This window comes from Nerophis ophidion, linkage group LG13, assembly GCF_033978795.1.
Source record: "Nerophis ophidion isolate RoL-2023_Sa linkage group LG13, RoL_Noph_v1.0, whole genome shotgun sequence".
Classification (NCBI taxonomy): domain Eukaryota; kingdom Metazoa; phylum Chordata; class Actinopteri; order Syngnathiformes; family Syngnathidae; genus Nerophis; species Nerophis ophidion.
The window spans coordinates 35673824-35691630 of NC_084623.1; the positions used below are offsets into that span (position 1 = coordinate 35673824).

The following is a 17807-nucleotide window of genomic DNA, read 5'->3' on the forward strand; positions in this document are numbered from 1 at the left end:
CTGAGCATTTTTTGGGAAGCTGTTTTTATACCCAATCATGGCACCCACCTGTTCCCAATTAGCCTGCACACCTGCGGGATGTTCCAAATAAGTGTTTGATGAGCATTCTTCAACTTTGTCAGTATTTATTGCCACCTTTCCCAACTTCTTTGTCACGTGTTGCTGGCATCAAATTCTAAAGTTAATGATTATTTGCACAAAAAAAAAATGTTTATCAGTTTGAACATCAAATATGTTGTCTTTGTAGCATATTCAACTGAATATGGGTTGAAAATAATTAGCAAATCATTGTATTCCATTTATATTTACATCCAACATAATTTCCCAACTCATATGGAAACGGGGTTTGTATATGAATCTGTGTGTACTCAAATGTTTCCTCCATCATCTGTCTATAATCAATATCTAGTGCATCCTTGTACTTCCCAACCCTACACACGCAGATGCACACGCCTATGAAGAAAAGTCGGCCTTCTAAAGCTGTACCTCGCCCTGCATTGACCTAGTCCTGTTAAAGCATCTCTCTGGAGTATGCATGCAAAATGGTGTATCTCAAATCCCTCTTTTAAGTTCAGCTTTAGATAAAGCACTCATCTTAATCTCACTGCCCGCAATCTTAAATCTCCTTTGACATTTCTTTGTACGAAATCAGCAAATCATAGCGTTTCCAATCCTTTCCCAAAAGACGGATGAACTGAAGTTTTGAAATATTTTTTTAAAGGCTGAGAAAGACATGCATCATTTATTTTAGCAAGGCAATAAAACCTTATGTAAGCATCAAACTTTCCCACCATTGCTACATAATCCTTTTGAAGTTTATATTAAGTCTGGTGAATGTCAGCACTACCATCTCAATTCACAAACACTATTGTTTAAAGAAAATGTAAAGAACACAAATAAATTGGAAGTTTTCTTTGTAGCTGACGCAGAAAGAATCTCTGGTGACGTTACTCGACAACCGGACTTGGTCCAAAGAAGGCATTGCAGAAGAGTTTGACTACATTGGCAACTCCCAGGCTTGGCAACATCCGCAAGTCAACGTCTTTGTCACACTGGTACTCTTCATCGTCATGAAGGTAGGATACAAATACGTCTATGCTGAGAAAACTCTATAATTATATGCACAATGTGTCTTTTCATTAACAATTTGTGGTTGATTTGGCTCATACATGTAAGAAAAATACTGTATTTTTCGTACTATAAGTCGCAGTTTTTTTCATAGTTTGTTCAACTTATGTGTGAAATTGCCAACACATTACCGTAAAATATCAAATAATATTATGTAGTTAATTCATATAAGAGACTAGACGTATAAGATTTCATGGGATTTAGCGATTAGGAGTGACAGATTGATTGTTTGGTAAACGTATAGCATGTTCTATATGTTATAGTTATTTGAATGACTCTTACCATAATACCGTATTTCCTTGAATTGCTAATTAATTTAAAACCTCTTCTCACTCCTGCGCTTATCAAAGGCATGCGGTAAAAGTAAGCATGCACTAATCATTTTAAAACCTCTTCTCACTCCGGCACTTACCAAAGGCATGCAGTAAAAATTTGAGTGTGATGTAAGCTTGGACCTTAAATCCTACTGAATAGCTCTTAATCTTCTTCCCTTTATGCAATTTTAAATTACCGGTATTGAAATCAGCCTCCTCCATTTTAAAAATATTCTTGGTGTTGGGTTTTATCAAATACATTTCCCAAAAAAATGCGACTTATACTCCAGTGCGACTTATATATGTTTTTTTCCTTCTTTATTATGCATTTTCGGCAGGTGCGACTTATACTCCGGAGCGACTTATACTCTGAAAAATACAGTATACAAAATGATGTCATTTGATTTAAGACAATCTGTCCAATCAGAACAAAGATACGATTTAAGGAAATAGTTCAAAGACTCGGAGTATAAAGGGGTTCCACACAGCCGCATGCGGCTCTTTAGTGCTGCCCTAGTGGCTCTCTGGAGCTTTTTCAAAAATGAATGAAAAACGATGAAGGGAAAAGATATATTTTTTGTTTTAATATGGTTTCTGTAGGAGGACAAACATGACACAAACCTCCCTAATTGTTATAAAGCACACCGATTCAAATATTTGACGAGCGCCGTTTTGTCCTACTAATTTTGGCGGTCTTTGAACTCACCGTGGTTTGTTTACATGGACGACTTTCTAGGACGTGTTTTATGCCACTTCTTTTTCTGTCTCATTTTGTCAACCAAACTTTTAATGTTGTGCATGAATGCACAAAGGTGAGTTTTGTTGATGTTATTGATTTGAGTGGAATGCTGCTAATCGGGCATATTTGGTCACTGCATGACTGCAAGCTAATCGATGCTAACATGCTATTTAGGCTAGCTATATGTACACATTGCATCATTATGCCTCATTTGTAACTATTTTTGAGCTCATTTAGTTTCCTTTAAGTCCTCTTAATTCAATTTATATCTCATGACACACTATCTGAATGTGATATGGCTTTTAAATTTGTTTTGCGGCTCCAGACAGATATGTTTTTGTATTTTTGGTCCAATATAGCTCTTTCAACGTTTTGGGTTGCCGACCCCTGATCTACGCCATGTTTGTTTACACTGTGAGCTCAGGGGGAGTCTAGGAGCCCCTACGAGGTTGGAGCACTTGATTTGTTCACGCTAAACTACTTACAGCACACAAGGGGTAATCTTGCATCATTGGAGTTTTAATTATTATTTTTTTCAATCAGTTATCAGACTTTTCGTTGTAACATCCATCCATCCATTTTCTACCGCGTGTCCCTTTCGGGGTCGCGGGGGGTGCTGGAGCCCATATCAGCTGCATTGTCATCATAATTCCTAATATTGGCCTGATAATTATTGGGGCGATAATTACCGTGTGGCCCCTACTACGAATCAGTAGCATGTAATTGGTAGTGATGGGTAAATGATGCCTCGGTGAGAACATGGCACACTCACTAGTTGTATTGACATTGCACTTACCGTATTTTGCGGAGTATAAGTCGCTCCGGAGTATAAGTCGCACCTGTCGAAAATGCATAATAAAGAAGGAAAAAAACATATATAAGTCGCACTGGTATAAGTCGCATTTTTGGCGGAAATTTATTTGATAAAATCCAACACCAAGAATAGACTTTTGAAAGGCAATTTAAAATAAATAAAGAATAGTGAACAACAGGCTGAATAAGTGTACATTATATGACGCATAAATGAGGACATATTATGGTAAGAGTCATTCAAATAACTATAACATATAGAACATGCTATACGTTTACCAAACAATCTGTCACTCCTAATTGCTATCTCAGATGAAATCTTATACGTCTAGTCTCTTACGTGAATGAACTAAATAATATATTTTGATATTTTACGGTAATGTGTTAATAATTTCACACATAAGTCGCTCCTGAGTATAAGTCGCACCCTTGGCCAAACTATGAAAAAAACTGCGACTTATAGTCCGAAAAATACGGTATACTGCCCTGCTGTTTTTTAATGGTAATCCGCTATCTGACGGGGAAAAAAAGGCACTACATTTGACCCGCAAATAAAATTGACAGTGGGTTGATTAAATTATTTTCTATTAAACATTTTTTATATTCAAAATGCTGTGCTCAAATATGATATGCACAACTCTGGTCAACAGGGCAGGTAGTAAACAAGAAAAAAAAGAACATCTTCCTCATGTGGCGTTATAAGGCCAAAATGATCCTAGACTTAAAAATATTTACTTTTTTGTTTTGTTCCATCCATCCATCCCTTATCTACTGCTTACATTGTCGTGGGGGGTGCTGTAGCCTATCTCAGCTGCATTCGGGCGGAAGGTGGGGTACACCCTGGGCAAGTCACCACCTCATCCCAGGACCAACACAGATAGACGGACAACATTCACACTCACATTCACACACTAGGGCCAATTACGTGTTGCCAATCAACCTATCCCCAGGTGCATGTCTTTGGAGGTGGGAGCAGTTCCATTTAGATCAATTATGGTGATGAAAACAGATGTCAAACGTGACGTGCTACTCTGCCCCCCCTTCAGTCAAATGTTTTTTTTCTCTTAAACTGATGCATACGACAATGTATCCATATATATGTATACAAGCACCAAATTATGTACCAATCGCTAATCATTTCTAAACTTGTACATATCCCGAGGAGCTGCACTCAACATCTATCTGTGTGCATGTTCTGACTCATTTTCACTTTCGCAACGCCAGAATGTTACATCACAGGCACACACACACACACTCTCTCACACACACAAGCACACACACACACGCACTGCATTCACAAAGAATCTGTAATGGCTCTGCGTAATTACAGCCTTTGGTTTTCTTGGACTCAGCGTGATGATTTTCAAAGGCGAGATTGCGCTCCACTTCTCCATCTCTGTAATGAATAGTTGTTTTATACATCCTGGCAGCCATCTTGCACTGGCAGTGCTTACCAAACAAGAAACTTTAATTCCAGGTACCAAACTTTGTGTTAGGGGTCCCTTGCCTTTTTATCTACAAACGTACGAAACACACACACACACACACACACACACACACACACACATGCATGCACACACGCTGAAATGTATTCTCCTAAAGCAGAACAATGTTTGCTGATTGTTAGAGAGGAAGAAATATATGATTTAGGCACCAGTCCACCTGTAAGTGCCTTACTAACTGCAAAGAGTAATTTAAGTTATTTGACAGTTTCATGATGCAGTGGTTCACAACCTTTTTTTAGTGATGTACCCCCTAATCAGAGCAAAGCATTTTTGGTTGAAAAAAAGAGATAAAGAAGTAAAATTCAGATTTTTTAAATTGTATAACAGTGAAAAATATTGCTCATTTGTAGTGGTCTTTCTTAAACTATTTGGAAAAAAAGATATAAAAATAACTAAAAACTTGTTGAAAAATAAACAAGTGATTCAATTATAAATAAAGATTTCCACACATAGAAGTAATCATCAACTTAAAGTGCCCTCTTTGGGGATTGTAATAGAGATCCATCTGGATTCATCAACTTAATTCTAAACATTTCTTCACAATAAAAGAAGTCTTTAACATCAATATTTATGGAACATGTCCACAAAAAATCTAGCTGTCAACACTGAATATTGCATTGTTGCATTTCTTTTCACAGTTTATGAACTTACATTCATATTTTGTTGAAGTATTATTCAATAAATATATCTATAAAGGATTTTTGAATTGTTGCTATTTTGAGAATATTAAAAAAAAATCTCATGTACCCTTTGGCATACCTTCAAGTACCCCCATTTGAGAACCACTGGTCTACTGCATCCTTCAATATTTCTCAAGTAACTTTCAAAGGGTCATTCCACAGAAACAGTGCTATTTGTTTGTTTAATAAACTCACATTTCAAGTCTTCTTTGCATGATGGCTCTGATTAAAGATTTTTGAATTTGAATTCAAACGTCAAAGTAGCTAAAGGATGCTATAAATAGCCCCAATACTTGAACTGTACTATTTCAAGTGTGCAGTAGGGCAGGGGAAGGAGAATCGTCACCGGGCCTTTTGATTTTGATTGATTGTTGAAACTTTTATTAGTAGATTGCACGGAACATATTCCGTACAATTGACCACTAAATGGTAACACCCGAATAAGTTTTTCAACTTGTTTAAAGGCCTTCTGAAACCCACTACTACCGACCACGCAGTCTGATAGTTTATATATTAATGATGAAATATTTACATTGCAACACATGCCAATACGGCCGGTTTAGTTTACTAAATTGCAATTTTAAATTTCCTGCAAAGTATCCTGTTGAAAACGTCGCGGAATGATGACGCTTATGATGACGCATATGATGACTCGTGCGCGTGTGTTCACCGGTTGTAGCGGACATGTTCTTCCAGCCCGATCCAAGCTATAAGTAGTCTGCTTTAATCGCATAATTACACAGTATTTTGGACATCTGTGTTGCTGAATCTTTTGCAATTTGTTGAATTAATATTGGAGAAGTCAAAGATGGAGGTGGGAAGCTTTTAGCCTTTAGCCACACAAACACAGCCGGTGTTTCCTTGTTTACATTCTCGAAGGTGAAGCTCTACCATGGAACAGAGCGGTCAAGCAAACATGGTTCCCGACCACATGTCAACCGGCAGGTTTCGGTGATAAAACTGTGGTAATAAGTTGGTTCTTACCGTAGACATGAGCGGAGCAGCTGCGGACTCTCCTACCTCCTCCCACCGGAGACACTGGTGGTCACCACACCCGTGGCCACACCCTTCCAACTTTCAGGTACCATATAATCTCACTAAAACACTAGTAACACAATAAACAGATAAGGGATTTTCCAGAATTATCCTCGTAAATGTGTCTAATAACATCTGAATCGCTCCCACTGCCCTTGCCTTTTTTTTTTTCTACTCTTTCACTCTCACTATCCTCATCCACAAAACTTTCATCCTTGCTCAAATTAATGGGGAAATCGTCGCTTTCTCGGTCCGAATCGCTCTCGCTGCTGGTGGCTATGATTATAAACAATGTGAGGAGCTCTAGAACCAGTGACGTCACGCGCACATCGTCTGCTACTTCCGGTACAGGCAAAGCTATTTTATTAGCGACCAAAAGTTGCAGACTTTATGTCGATGTTCTCTACTAAATCCGTTTAAATAAGAAAATCTCATTTCAGTAGGCCTTTAAGTCGGGGTCTACGTTCATCAATTCATTGTCGCTGCCGCTGCAGCTGCCAATCATCTTGCCCTTTCAGGATTTTGTCAAGCATTTTTAGGAAAACATCACTAAAATTGGAGCAGCTTACCATCTTTTTCCTATGTTTTTGAGTGCCGGGTGGTTTTTTTTTTGTTTGTTTTTTTGTTTTTTCTCCGCAAGTTTTTACTTTGACGTTTTCCCCTCGAGAGGGTCTGATTTTCAGGCTTGCATACAAAGGTCCTGAGTTCAATCCCGGGCTTGGGATCATTCTGTGTGGAATTTGCATGTTCTCCTCCGTGATTGCGTGGGTTCCCTCCGGGTAGTCCGGCTTCCTCCCACCTCCAAAGACATGCACCTGGGGATAGGTTGATTGGTAAAGTTGACCCTAGTGTGTGAATGTGAGTGTTGTGTGTCTATCTGTGTTGGCCCTGCGATGAGGTGGTGACTTTGTGACGCGTTGGTCACATGGGGATGCGGGTTTCATTCTCCCAAGGATGCAGACGGACTTCGGACACAGCGTGCAGGTAGGAAATTATTTATTTGGAGCTAGCATGGGAGCTAGGAAACACTGAAGGGCCTTAGCATGGAAGCTAGGATAAACAGAACCGAGAACAAACGTCGTCACTTGTTGCGTATGGTAAATTAGGAAGAAAGGCAGACTGACGGGAGAAGGAAGGCTAAATAATGACAGTAATCACAAAATCAGGTGTGCGTCCGGAACAAGCGGCAGGTGAAACCAATATGTCGCCATGGAATCCAACTGAGAAGTGTACAAACAAACTCAAAAATGTAAACATAATATGATCCGGGCAGCAGATCATAACAGACTTGTCCATGGTGTACTCTGCCTTCTGCACGAGTGCATTTGGGATAGGCTCCAACACCCCCTGCAATCCCGAGAGGGACAAATAGTAGAAAATGGATTGATTGATGGGATTGTCTAGCTCATGGGTGTCAGATCTGGCCCGCCATGTAATTTAATTTGGCTCCTGAGGCAATATCAATTTAGCATTAGAGCTGGCCCGCCGGTGTTATACAGCGTAGGTGCCGCTGTAACACTGCAATCACTGCTAATACTCATACTTGCCATACCTTCCTAATTTTCCCGGTAGACTCCCGAAGTTCAGTGCCCCTCTCGAAAATCTCCCAGGGCAACCATTCTCCCGAATTTCTACCGATTTCCACCTGGACAACTGTATTGGGGGCGTGCATTTAAGGCACTGCCTTTAGCGTTCTCTACAACCTGTCGTCACGTCCGCTTTTCCTCCATACTAACAGCGTGTCACATAATATTTGTGGCTTTTACACACACACACACGCACAACTGAATGCAAGGCATACTTGGTCAACAGCCATACAGGTCACACTGAGGGTGGCCCTATAAACATCTTTAGCACTGTTACAAATATGCGCCACACTGTGAACCCACACCAAGCAAGAATGACAAACACATTTCGGGTGAACATCCGCACCGTAACACAACAGAACGAATACCCGGAAACCCTTACAGCACTAACTCTTCCGGGAAACTTGCAGCAAACTGACCAATAATTAACGTTTTATTCATGCATTTTCTCTTGCTACTCCAAGGCTTGAATGTTTGCTTCATTCATTATTGTTATTTTATTTTCAAATGTATTATTAGCCTGTGGAAAATTTTTTATATTTACCTCATAAGATTGCAAATAGAAAAAAAGACATAACATTTTTATTTAAGTTTTATTTGATATGCCATTGATATTCTTTTAATTATTATTATTATTATTATTTGAAACTGGATTTTGCATGTCACTAAAGTTATATAAGCCTTGCTTGTTCAATATTTAATGCAAAACTTGTTTGGGTCCCTATTAAAAGGTTAATTTGTTCAACCTTGGCCCGCGGCTTTGTTCCGTTTAAAATTTTGGCCCACTCTGTATTTGAGTTTGACACCCTTACTCTAGCTAGACGGATAAAGGTTATTCCAAAATTGTTTCTGTAAGTATGCACAGTAGCAAAGAATTGTTCAACAGGTTGAAGAAATACGATCCACATTAAACAAATTGGTGCAAAACCCAATTGAACACAGGAGATAAGGAGTGGTACGCAAAATAATCCCTTAATTAAAGTAGTGTTTTATTTTCCTGTTTTCAAACACAGTTTTAACTAATCAATATCTACTGTATTTTAATGTTAGTCTTTATTGTTGTACTTTCCGAGCCAAGTTTTTTCTCGAGTTGGTACTTGGTGAAAAAAGTTTGAGAACCAATGCAGTAGAGCATCAACATACAAGCTTCCTGGATAATGCATTTCAACAATCTTGTCACGTTCAACAGCGCAAAGCCTTTTGCCTTTGCCATCAGGAGGTTTGAACATCTGACAGAAAATGACATGAAACCCAGATTATAGTGCAGATTTGTACTTTTGAAGGTGAGCGTTCAACCTTTCATCAGCTGATAAACATTCTCTTTGAGATTAAATGCAGTTTTCAATATATTGCTATCTTTTTTGGGGGGGTCTTTTGCCGCAATTTCTTCTTGTTCATGTTGATGCTGTACTTGCAATCTGACTAGTAGTGTGAGTTAATGCCTTTGTTTATACCAGGGGTCTGCAACCTGCGGCTCTTTCGTGGCTCCTTAGTGGCTCCCTGGTAGAAATGTGCGGATAGGCAATTATATCATCCGCAACTGCATCACCAAAGTCGTCATCCACCCGCCGTCCACCCGAACCAACATTTTAACAGAACCGCAACCGCCCGCCGTTGAAATACATCAGAGGTCGGCTACCGTTTCACAGAATAAAGATGACATTGGGAACCGCTAACTTTCTCGCGAATATCCAATTGTGTACATCCTGATGACCAGAACAAGCGCGTGCTGTGAAGCCATTGCCTTTAACACCTTCAACAACATGTACAAACCGATTATTAGTCCAGCAACATGTTGTATGCAGCTTCTGCAATCACACGTACAAGATTGAAAGGCATACTGGGTGATACAGAGTACACTGATGGTTGTAATATAAACAATTTTAACACTCTTACTAATATATGCCACGCTGTGAAGCCACACCAAACAAGAATGACAAACATATTTCGGGAGAACAGCCTCACAGTAACACAACATAAACGCAACACAACAAATACCCAGAATCCTTTACATCTGTGAAACTTCCTGAATATATTTTACACCCCCGCGCCCCCAACCCCACCCACCTTACCTACGCAGGGGATTTGTCATGGATGCAAAGGATTCTGGGTATTTGTTGTGTTGCGTTTATGTTGTTACTGTGAGGTTGTTCTCCCGAAATTTGTTTGTCATTCTTGTTTGGTGTGGCTTCACAGCATGGCGCATATTAGTAAGAGTGTTAGAATTGTTTATATCACAACCATTAGTGTACTCTGTGTCACCCAGTATGCCTTACAGTCGTGTGTGTGTTGCTGCGGAAGCCACACACAACATGTTGCTGGACTGACAAGCAGATTGTACATGTTTTAGAAGGTAAAAAAAAGGTAAATGGCTTCATAGCACCCCCTAATACTTATTAACTGGGTGACTGCCGGCAGTCTTTCTAGAGAATGTTAACGTCTCCTGTTGTCTTCTTCGCTTTGTGACACGGGTCTCAAATGGCTCTTTGAATGGTAAAGGATACCAATCTCTGAACCATGTATATCAAATATTTCCGAATGGTTCAACAGCCACCCGCCCGAATCTAATTAAAATCTATTTTTTCGTCATGCCACCCGCCCGACCCGCGGTTTATCCACTGACTACGCGGATGAGACCTCAAACCGCGCATCTCTACTCTCCAGAGCTTTTCAGAAATGTATGGAAGTAAAAACAGATGGGGAAAAAATATATTTTTGTTTTAATAGGGTTTTTCGAGGAGGACTATCCCACTATTTATATTAAACATGCTTTTCTGATGAGTATTTGGCGAGTGCCGTTTTATCCTATTAATTTTGGCAGTCCTTGAACTCACCAGAGTTTGTTTACATGCACAATTTTCTTGTTTTATGCCACTCTTTCTTTGTCTTATTTTGTCCACTAAACTATTTATGCTGTGTGTGAATGCACAAATGTGAGCTTTGATGATGTTATTGACTTGTGTGGAGTGCTAATCAGGCATATGTGGTCAATGCATGACTTCAAGCGAATCAATGCTAACATGCTATTCAGGATAGCTATATGTACATATTGCATCATTATGCCTCACTTGCAGGTATATTTGAGCTCATTTAATTTCCTATGTCCTCTGTGTATTTAATTTATATCTGCATTTCTCATGACACATTAGCTGTATGTAATATTGGCTACATTTCTGATAGTTGTTTGTTTGCCATGTTGTTCCAGACCACAGCAAATATTACACAGCTTGCAAATATTGTTATAAATTCATTCGAAGAAGACAGCCCGCCATTTTCTTTAACTTGGACCTTTGGCCTTTCTAAGCCTGTAATATCTAAACATTATCTCACCCTCTAAGAAGCCTCTGTTTTACTAATATTTTCCAATTCTGTAAAAATGGGTACAATAAATACTATATTTCAACATTTCTGTCAACAAAGTTTTGTGTCAGTCTGCGACACAGTCATTTTGATAGTAGGCTAATATAGCTACTTATGTCATGGGTTGCCTTCATTATAAGACTTATATTTGACTTTTCATTTTTTGCGGCTCCAGACAGATCTTTCAAAATTCTGGGTTGCCAACCCCTGGTTTATACTGTCTATGTAGCAATACCAACAGTTGGCCCTTACAGAATAACAGTCGTGTATCAGTACAGTATTTTTACAGTTTGGTATATACGCCGGTTTAAAAAGTTACTTTTTAGTTCAATTTTGCTGCATTAAAGATAAAAAAAAAAATAATTAGCCAATAAATCAAATTAATGAATAAAAAAGAAATACGTACAATGTAATATAATTTTACTATACTGTTAGAAGTGCTGCATTAATAGTTCCAGGTTATAGTTGATTAATGTCAGCTCAGTGTGTTTGTCTTATCTAATTGTCGGTTTACATCAGTGCACTTCAAACTTTTTGCACCTAGGTTATTCAATTGTACTTTTTAAAAAGCTAGCATTAAAACATTATTAATTTATTTAAAGACAAATCTTTGTTATTGTTGCGGATTAATCCATCAAAATAATGAATCTGATTCAAACGTTTTACCGCAATCAACCGATCTGCAGCACAGAATTACTTATTGTCCCTGAAATGTTTCTTGGTAACGCATTATCCAAGTATTCATCCCGCATTTGCAAATGTGCAAATGACAGGCCTTGGACTAAATCAAGTCAATATGGAATTTATTAACGTTGATCCTCTCAATGGGAAATTTTAATCCAAAAAACAACATGACCAAATAGCCCATTGACACAAAGTATTATGCACGCTCTGCAGGAAAGTATTTTATTTTCACCCAAGCACTTCCAGTTCGAATTAGCACATTGATGACCCAAAAGGAGTAACGGGCCTACATTAATGTGGATAAGTGTAGAAAAACAGTTTGAATATGATGTTCAAGGGGACTTATGGTGATTTGGATCTACATTTAAAAGATTTCCTTGTGGTCTAGATAATATGTATTGGATTTGCTTTGGTGTACAATTTGGCATTTTTTTATAAGCCGTTTTTGAGTCTGTCTGCAAGATGTCTGTTGTGGAGACATTTCCAGATTGCAAATGAAACCACATCCCACTCATCAAAAGTCTGTTTTTTTTTTTTAATGTACAATGTTTACAAATTTACTCAGTCGCAATACTAGGTACCCCTGCACACTCTCAGATCAATTCAGAGTCGCATAGAAAATAATGCTTTTAGCAGCATTTATGTCACTGTATGTGACCTGTCTGGGTTATTTTGCACAAGCCACAATTAGTCAAGATTTATATTTTATCCTTTTTAGTATTTTCTCATAGTCAAAGCGTCCTTGGGTATCTCCTCCTCTGCCTGAGAGCATGACTTAATGTCCATATAAAAAAAGTCCAACTCGCAGTGACGTCACAACGATTGATTGAGACTTTTATTTGTAGATTGCACATTACATATTCCGTACAATTAACCACTGAATGCTAACACCCCAATAAGTTTTTAAATTGCCTTTCAAATGTCTATTCTTGGTGTTGGGTTTTATCAAACAAATTTCCCCAAAAAGTGCGACTTTTACTCCAGTGCGACTTATATATGTTTTTTTTCCTTCTTTATTATGCATTTTCGACAAGTGCGACTTATACTCTGGAGCGACTTATACTCCAAAAAATATGGTATTTGTGATACGTACATGTCCTTTTTCTACATTGGACCAAAGTAAAACAAAGAAAACAATCTGAAGTTGTCATAGTTATATTTTAAAGTTTTTATGCCATGATTTAACCCGTCCGGCTCACGTGGGAATAGTGAAGTGAAGTGAATTATATTTATATGGCGCTTTTCTCTAGTGACTCAAAGCGCTTTACATAGTGAAACCCAATATCTAAGTTACATTTAAACCAGTGTGGGTGGCACTGGGAGCAGGTGGGTAAAGTGTCTTGCCAAAGGACACAACGGCAGTGACTGGATGGCAGAAGCTGGGATCGAACCTGGAACCCTCAAGTTGCTGGCACGGCCACTCTACCAACCGAGCTATACCGCCCCAATAAAATAGATTTTCCTCAATGCGGCCACTGGGCTAAAATGAGTTTGACGCCCCTGATCTCGTAGATTTTTCTTGCTGTATTGTCTTTTGGCTCTATTTCTGTTTTTTTTTTTTTTATATTTTAATTCTACGAGTCGCGAGTCAATAAAAACGAGCCACAAACAGCATCCGGGCCGCACTTTGGACACCACCGATTTTGCCTATTTCAGTGGGAAGGCAAAGTGTTACTAAACCCCAGGGGAAAATGCATGGTTTTTAGTGGCCACTTGTATTTGTTTTGCCGTGCAAACTCCAGAAACGCTGTCCCTTACTAATTAATGGGGACTGTGCGGGGATTCAACCGAAGGCATACATACTGAAAAATGTAATCTGCATGCATGTATCGTTAAACCTCTAGAGCAGTGGTTATCAAATGGGGGTACGCGTACCCCTGGGAGTACTTGAAGGTATGCCAAGGGGTACGTGAGATTTTTTTTAAATATTAGAAAAATAGCAACAATTCAAAAATCCTTTATAAATATATTTATTGAATAATACTTCAACAAAATATGAATGTAAATTCATAAACTGCGAAAAGAAATGCAACAATGCAATATTTAGTGATGATTTTTTTGGGACATGTTCCATAAATATAGATCCTAAAGACTTCTTTTTTTGTGAAGAAATGTTTAGAATTAAGTTGATGAATCCAGATGGATCTCTATTACAATCCCCAAAGAGGGCACTTTAAGTGGATGTGTAGAAATCTTTATTTATAATTGAACCACTTGTTTATTTTTCAACAAGTTTATAGTTATTTTTATATCTTTATTTCCAAATAGTTCAAGAAAGACCACTACAAATGAGCAATATTTTGTTATACAATTTAATAAAGCAGAAACTGATGACATAGTGCTGTATTTTACTTCATCTCTTTTCATACAAACAAAAATGCTTTGCTCTGATTAGGGGGTACTTGAATTAAAAAAATGTTCACAGGGGTAACATCAGTGAAAAAAGGTTGAGAACCACTGTTGTAGAGGACGTTAAAGGCGGTGCAGTCACGGCAGCCCTTAATAATGTCGGCCGGGTGAAAATTGAGAAAAATTCGGGAGAATGGTTGCACCGGTAGATTGTTGGGAGGTGCACTGAAATTCAGGAGTCTCCCGGAAAAATCGTGAGGATTGGCAAGTATGTTGCAAGGGCGGGAAAGCCTTTCATAGAAGGTGAATTCATTAAAAGTGCATGTTAGATTTTTTAAGAAATATTTTCTTGCGGCCCAGCCTCACCCAGTTTCTACATCCGGTGGCCCTCTGTTAAATTGAGTTTGAGACCCCTGCTCTTGAGTAATGTAGTTATTGTGCTGCAAGGCTCCTTCCTTAAGAGGCCGCAGTAGAAACTTTCAACAAAGTCGCCTACTTCCAAATAAGCGTGACTACGCCACAATGAGTAAACAAGCTATTGGTTTACATGGCGTTACATCATCTGCTGTTAGCCGTACTGTTTTCATCATGTCCCTGCCACCTTACAACAGTGTTACATAAGATCAGTGTTTGTGACACGACACGTGGGTGCCAGGTGTCCAGAATGGCACGTGGCGCACCTCTTCTGCACGTCAGGAAATGTAGTTGTAGGTCCGATAAAAGCAACTTCCCCTCTGGGTTAAATAGATAGCCGGCGACAATATAAAATAGATACAACATTTTGTGTGTATTTGTGCAAACGCGAACACCTACGCACGTCTGTGTGTACTTGTGCATGATGGAGGGTGTGAAAATGACAGCAGTGTAGGGTTACAGAAGAAGATCTATTACTTGGCCGTGGCAGCCAGCCTTAATTACAGCTAACTATAGACGGAGGTGGCGGGAGCAGAGAAAAAGAGAGGAAGCATGCGGGGTTGGAGAGACAGAGCAATAACTGTAATTAAGAAGTCTATTTGGAACCTTTTAGATAATTACATTGATGGGGTTTTTTTGGGCCAAAAAAAACCAACCCAAAATCAATGTCGGATTTCATTTACTAGTTTGGTTTTGGTACAAATAAACACAAGCTGGTGAGTCAGTCAGTGCTCTTTGTAATTCAGAATGGCTGCAAAATAAGCCACAATAGAGCCAAATAAGAGTGTATTATACAATAATAGTCAAATTCAAAAAGAGCTTCAGAGTCCGTGTTTCCAGAGTGTCAGTGAATACACCGCACGTCTACAGTAATATGGCGCTGACCAGCTGTCCTCTAGTTTTGTAGAGAGCTTGGTCTTGTGTTGATTGCTGAGATAGAATTTGCTCGCGTTAGGAGATCTACTACTGATGCGTGCAATCCATCATTTTAAATACACATATTGCCAAAAGTATTTGGTAGGGGTGTAACGGTACGTGTATTTGTGTTGAACCGTTTCGGTACGGGGGTTTGGGTTCGGTTTGGAGGTGTACCGAACGAGTACACATGCTAGCAGCAACCGGGCTAGGACAACATGTAAAAGCCAGAGCTGGAAGACCCTCCTGCCTCGTTAAGATCTCCCATTTGGGAACACTTTGGCAGCGCGATACAACAATGGAGGACGGAGGTTTGCCGATATTGTTCAGCAGCTGCTTCTGTCAACACGCCCAACATGTGTTGCACCTTTCCTGCTTCCGGCTCCCAGACCATAGTCGAGGAGCGCAGCCCCTCCAGGGCTGATGTATTCTCGGGGGCAACACCCTTCACTCTACCCGGGTCACAGTGGGTCTCCACAGCTCCATACTCCAGGGTAAATGAAGAGTCCGGCGATTAGTTGCAAAACGTGGCTTTATTGAGGTCTTGCACACAGCCAATCCAACAAAACACTAGCCACTCCTCGCACTCACCTGCGCTCCCTCACCTCGCTCGCCCACACACTCACCTCAAATGTTCTCCCATATTAAAGGGCCACACACACACATACGCTACTCTCATAACACATGCTAACCCATTTGAAGCGTCACCACCACATTCAAGCATCCTCTTTTCTCGGCGAGTCAGGCAGGGCTAAAGCAATAACAAATGTTTTTATAGCAGCAGATTTAAGTCCATATTGCATTAAAAACTAGATTTTGACCCACTTCTATGGTGAAAGAACAATGAGCCCATATATCCTCTTACTGCCAAGTTAGCCAGACTTGAAACTGTTTAATGTCGCACTTTTTATATGTTGAAGAAAAGTTTTGTCATTTTATTTAATATGAAGAACAACTGGAGGCAGTTTAACGTTGATTAACGTGGACCCCGACTTAAACGAGTTGAAAAACTTATTGGGGTGTTACCATTTAGTGGTCAATTGTACGGAATATGTACTGTACTGTGAAATCTACCAATAAAAGTCTTAATCAATCAATCAATCAAAAAATTTAGAAAGGTTTTGTTAAGAAACCATTCTGAGCCATATCTTATTTAGTTTTTGTCTTATACATACTGACCACATTAACCCTGGCAACGGACCCTGTGTGTATATGTATGTTATGCCATTGTTTACAAATTTGGTAAATAAATAACCGAAAAATGTATATTTTCTTGTTTTCTTACTGTACGGAAAATGAACACCGAACCGTGACCTCTAAACCGAGGTATGTACCGAACCGAAATTTTTGTGTACCGCTACACCCCTAGTATTTATTTGGTCACCCAGCCATATGATCAGAATCAGGTGTCCTAAGCACTTGGCCCGGCCACAGGTGTATAAAATCAAGCACTTAGGGATGGAGACTGTTTCTAAAAACATTTGTGAAAGAAAGGGCCGCTCTCAGTGATTTCCAGCGTGGAACTGTCATAGGATGCCACCTGTCCAACAAATCCAGTCGTGAAATCTCCTCACTCCTAAATATTCCAAAGTCAACTGTCGGCTTTATTATAAGAAAATGGAAGAGTTTGGGAACAACAGCAACTCGGTCACAAAGTGGTAGGCCACGTAAACTGACATAGAGGGGTCAGCGTATGCTAAAGTGCAAAGAGGTCGCCGACTTTCTGTTGCTACAGAGCTCCAAACTTCATGTGAACTTCCAACTAGCCCACGTACAATAATAATAATAATGGATTAGATTTACATAGCGCTTTTATAGACACTCAAAGCACTTCACAGAGAAGTGAGAACCCATCATTCTTTCACACCTGGTGGTGGTAAGCTACTTTCATAGCCACAGCTGCCCTGGGGTAGACTGACGGAAGCCTGTCATTCATTCACCAGTGTGAGCGGCACTGGGGGCAAGGGTGAAGTGTCCTGCCCAAAGACACAACGGCAGCGATTTGGATGGTAAGAGGCGGGGAGCGAACCTGCAACCCTCGGGTTTCTGGCACACCGCGGTGTACCCACTGGACCATGCCGCCCCAGTACAGTACGCAGAAAGCTTCATGGAATGGATTTCCATGGCCGAACAACTGCATCTAAGCCAGGGGTGTCAAGCTCAAATACAGAGTGGGCCAAAATTTTAAACTGAACAAAGCCGCGGGCCAAGGTTGAACAAATTAACCTTTTAAGAGGGACCCAAACAAGTTTTGCATTGAATATTGAACAAGCAAGGCTTATATAACT

At 39.6% G+C, this 17807-nt stretch overlaps 1 protein-coding gene across 1 annotated transcript in view; it reads left to right on the top strand.

Moving 5' to 3' along the window:
* Positions 1-17807, top strand: part of LOC133564490 (chloride channel protein 2-like) — a 361490-nt gene that overhangs the window by 213833 nt on the left and 129850 nt on the right. Inside the window, exon 12 of the mRNA XM_061918842.1 lies at positions 921-1076. Within this exon, the coding sequence (XP_061774826.1) occupies positions 921-1076 (156 nt within the window). The remainder of the gene's footprint in view (positions 1-920; positions 1077-17807) is intronic.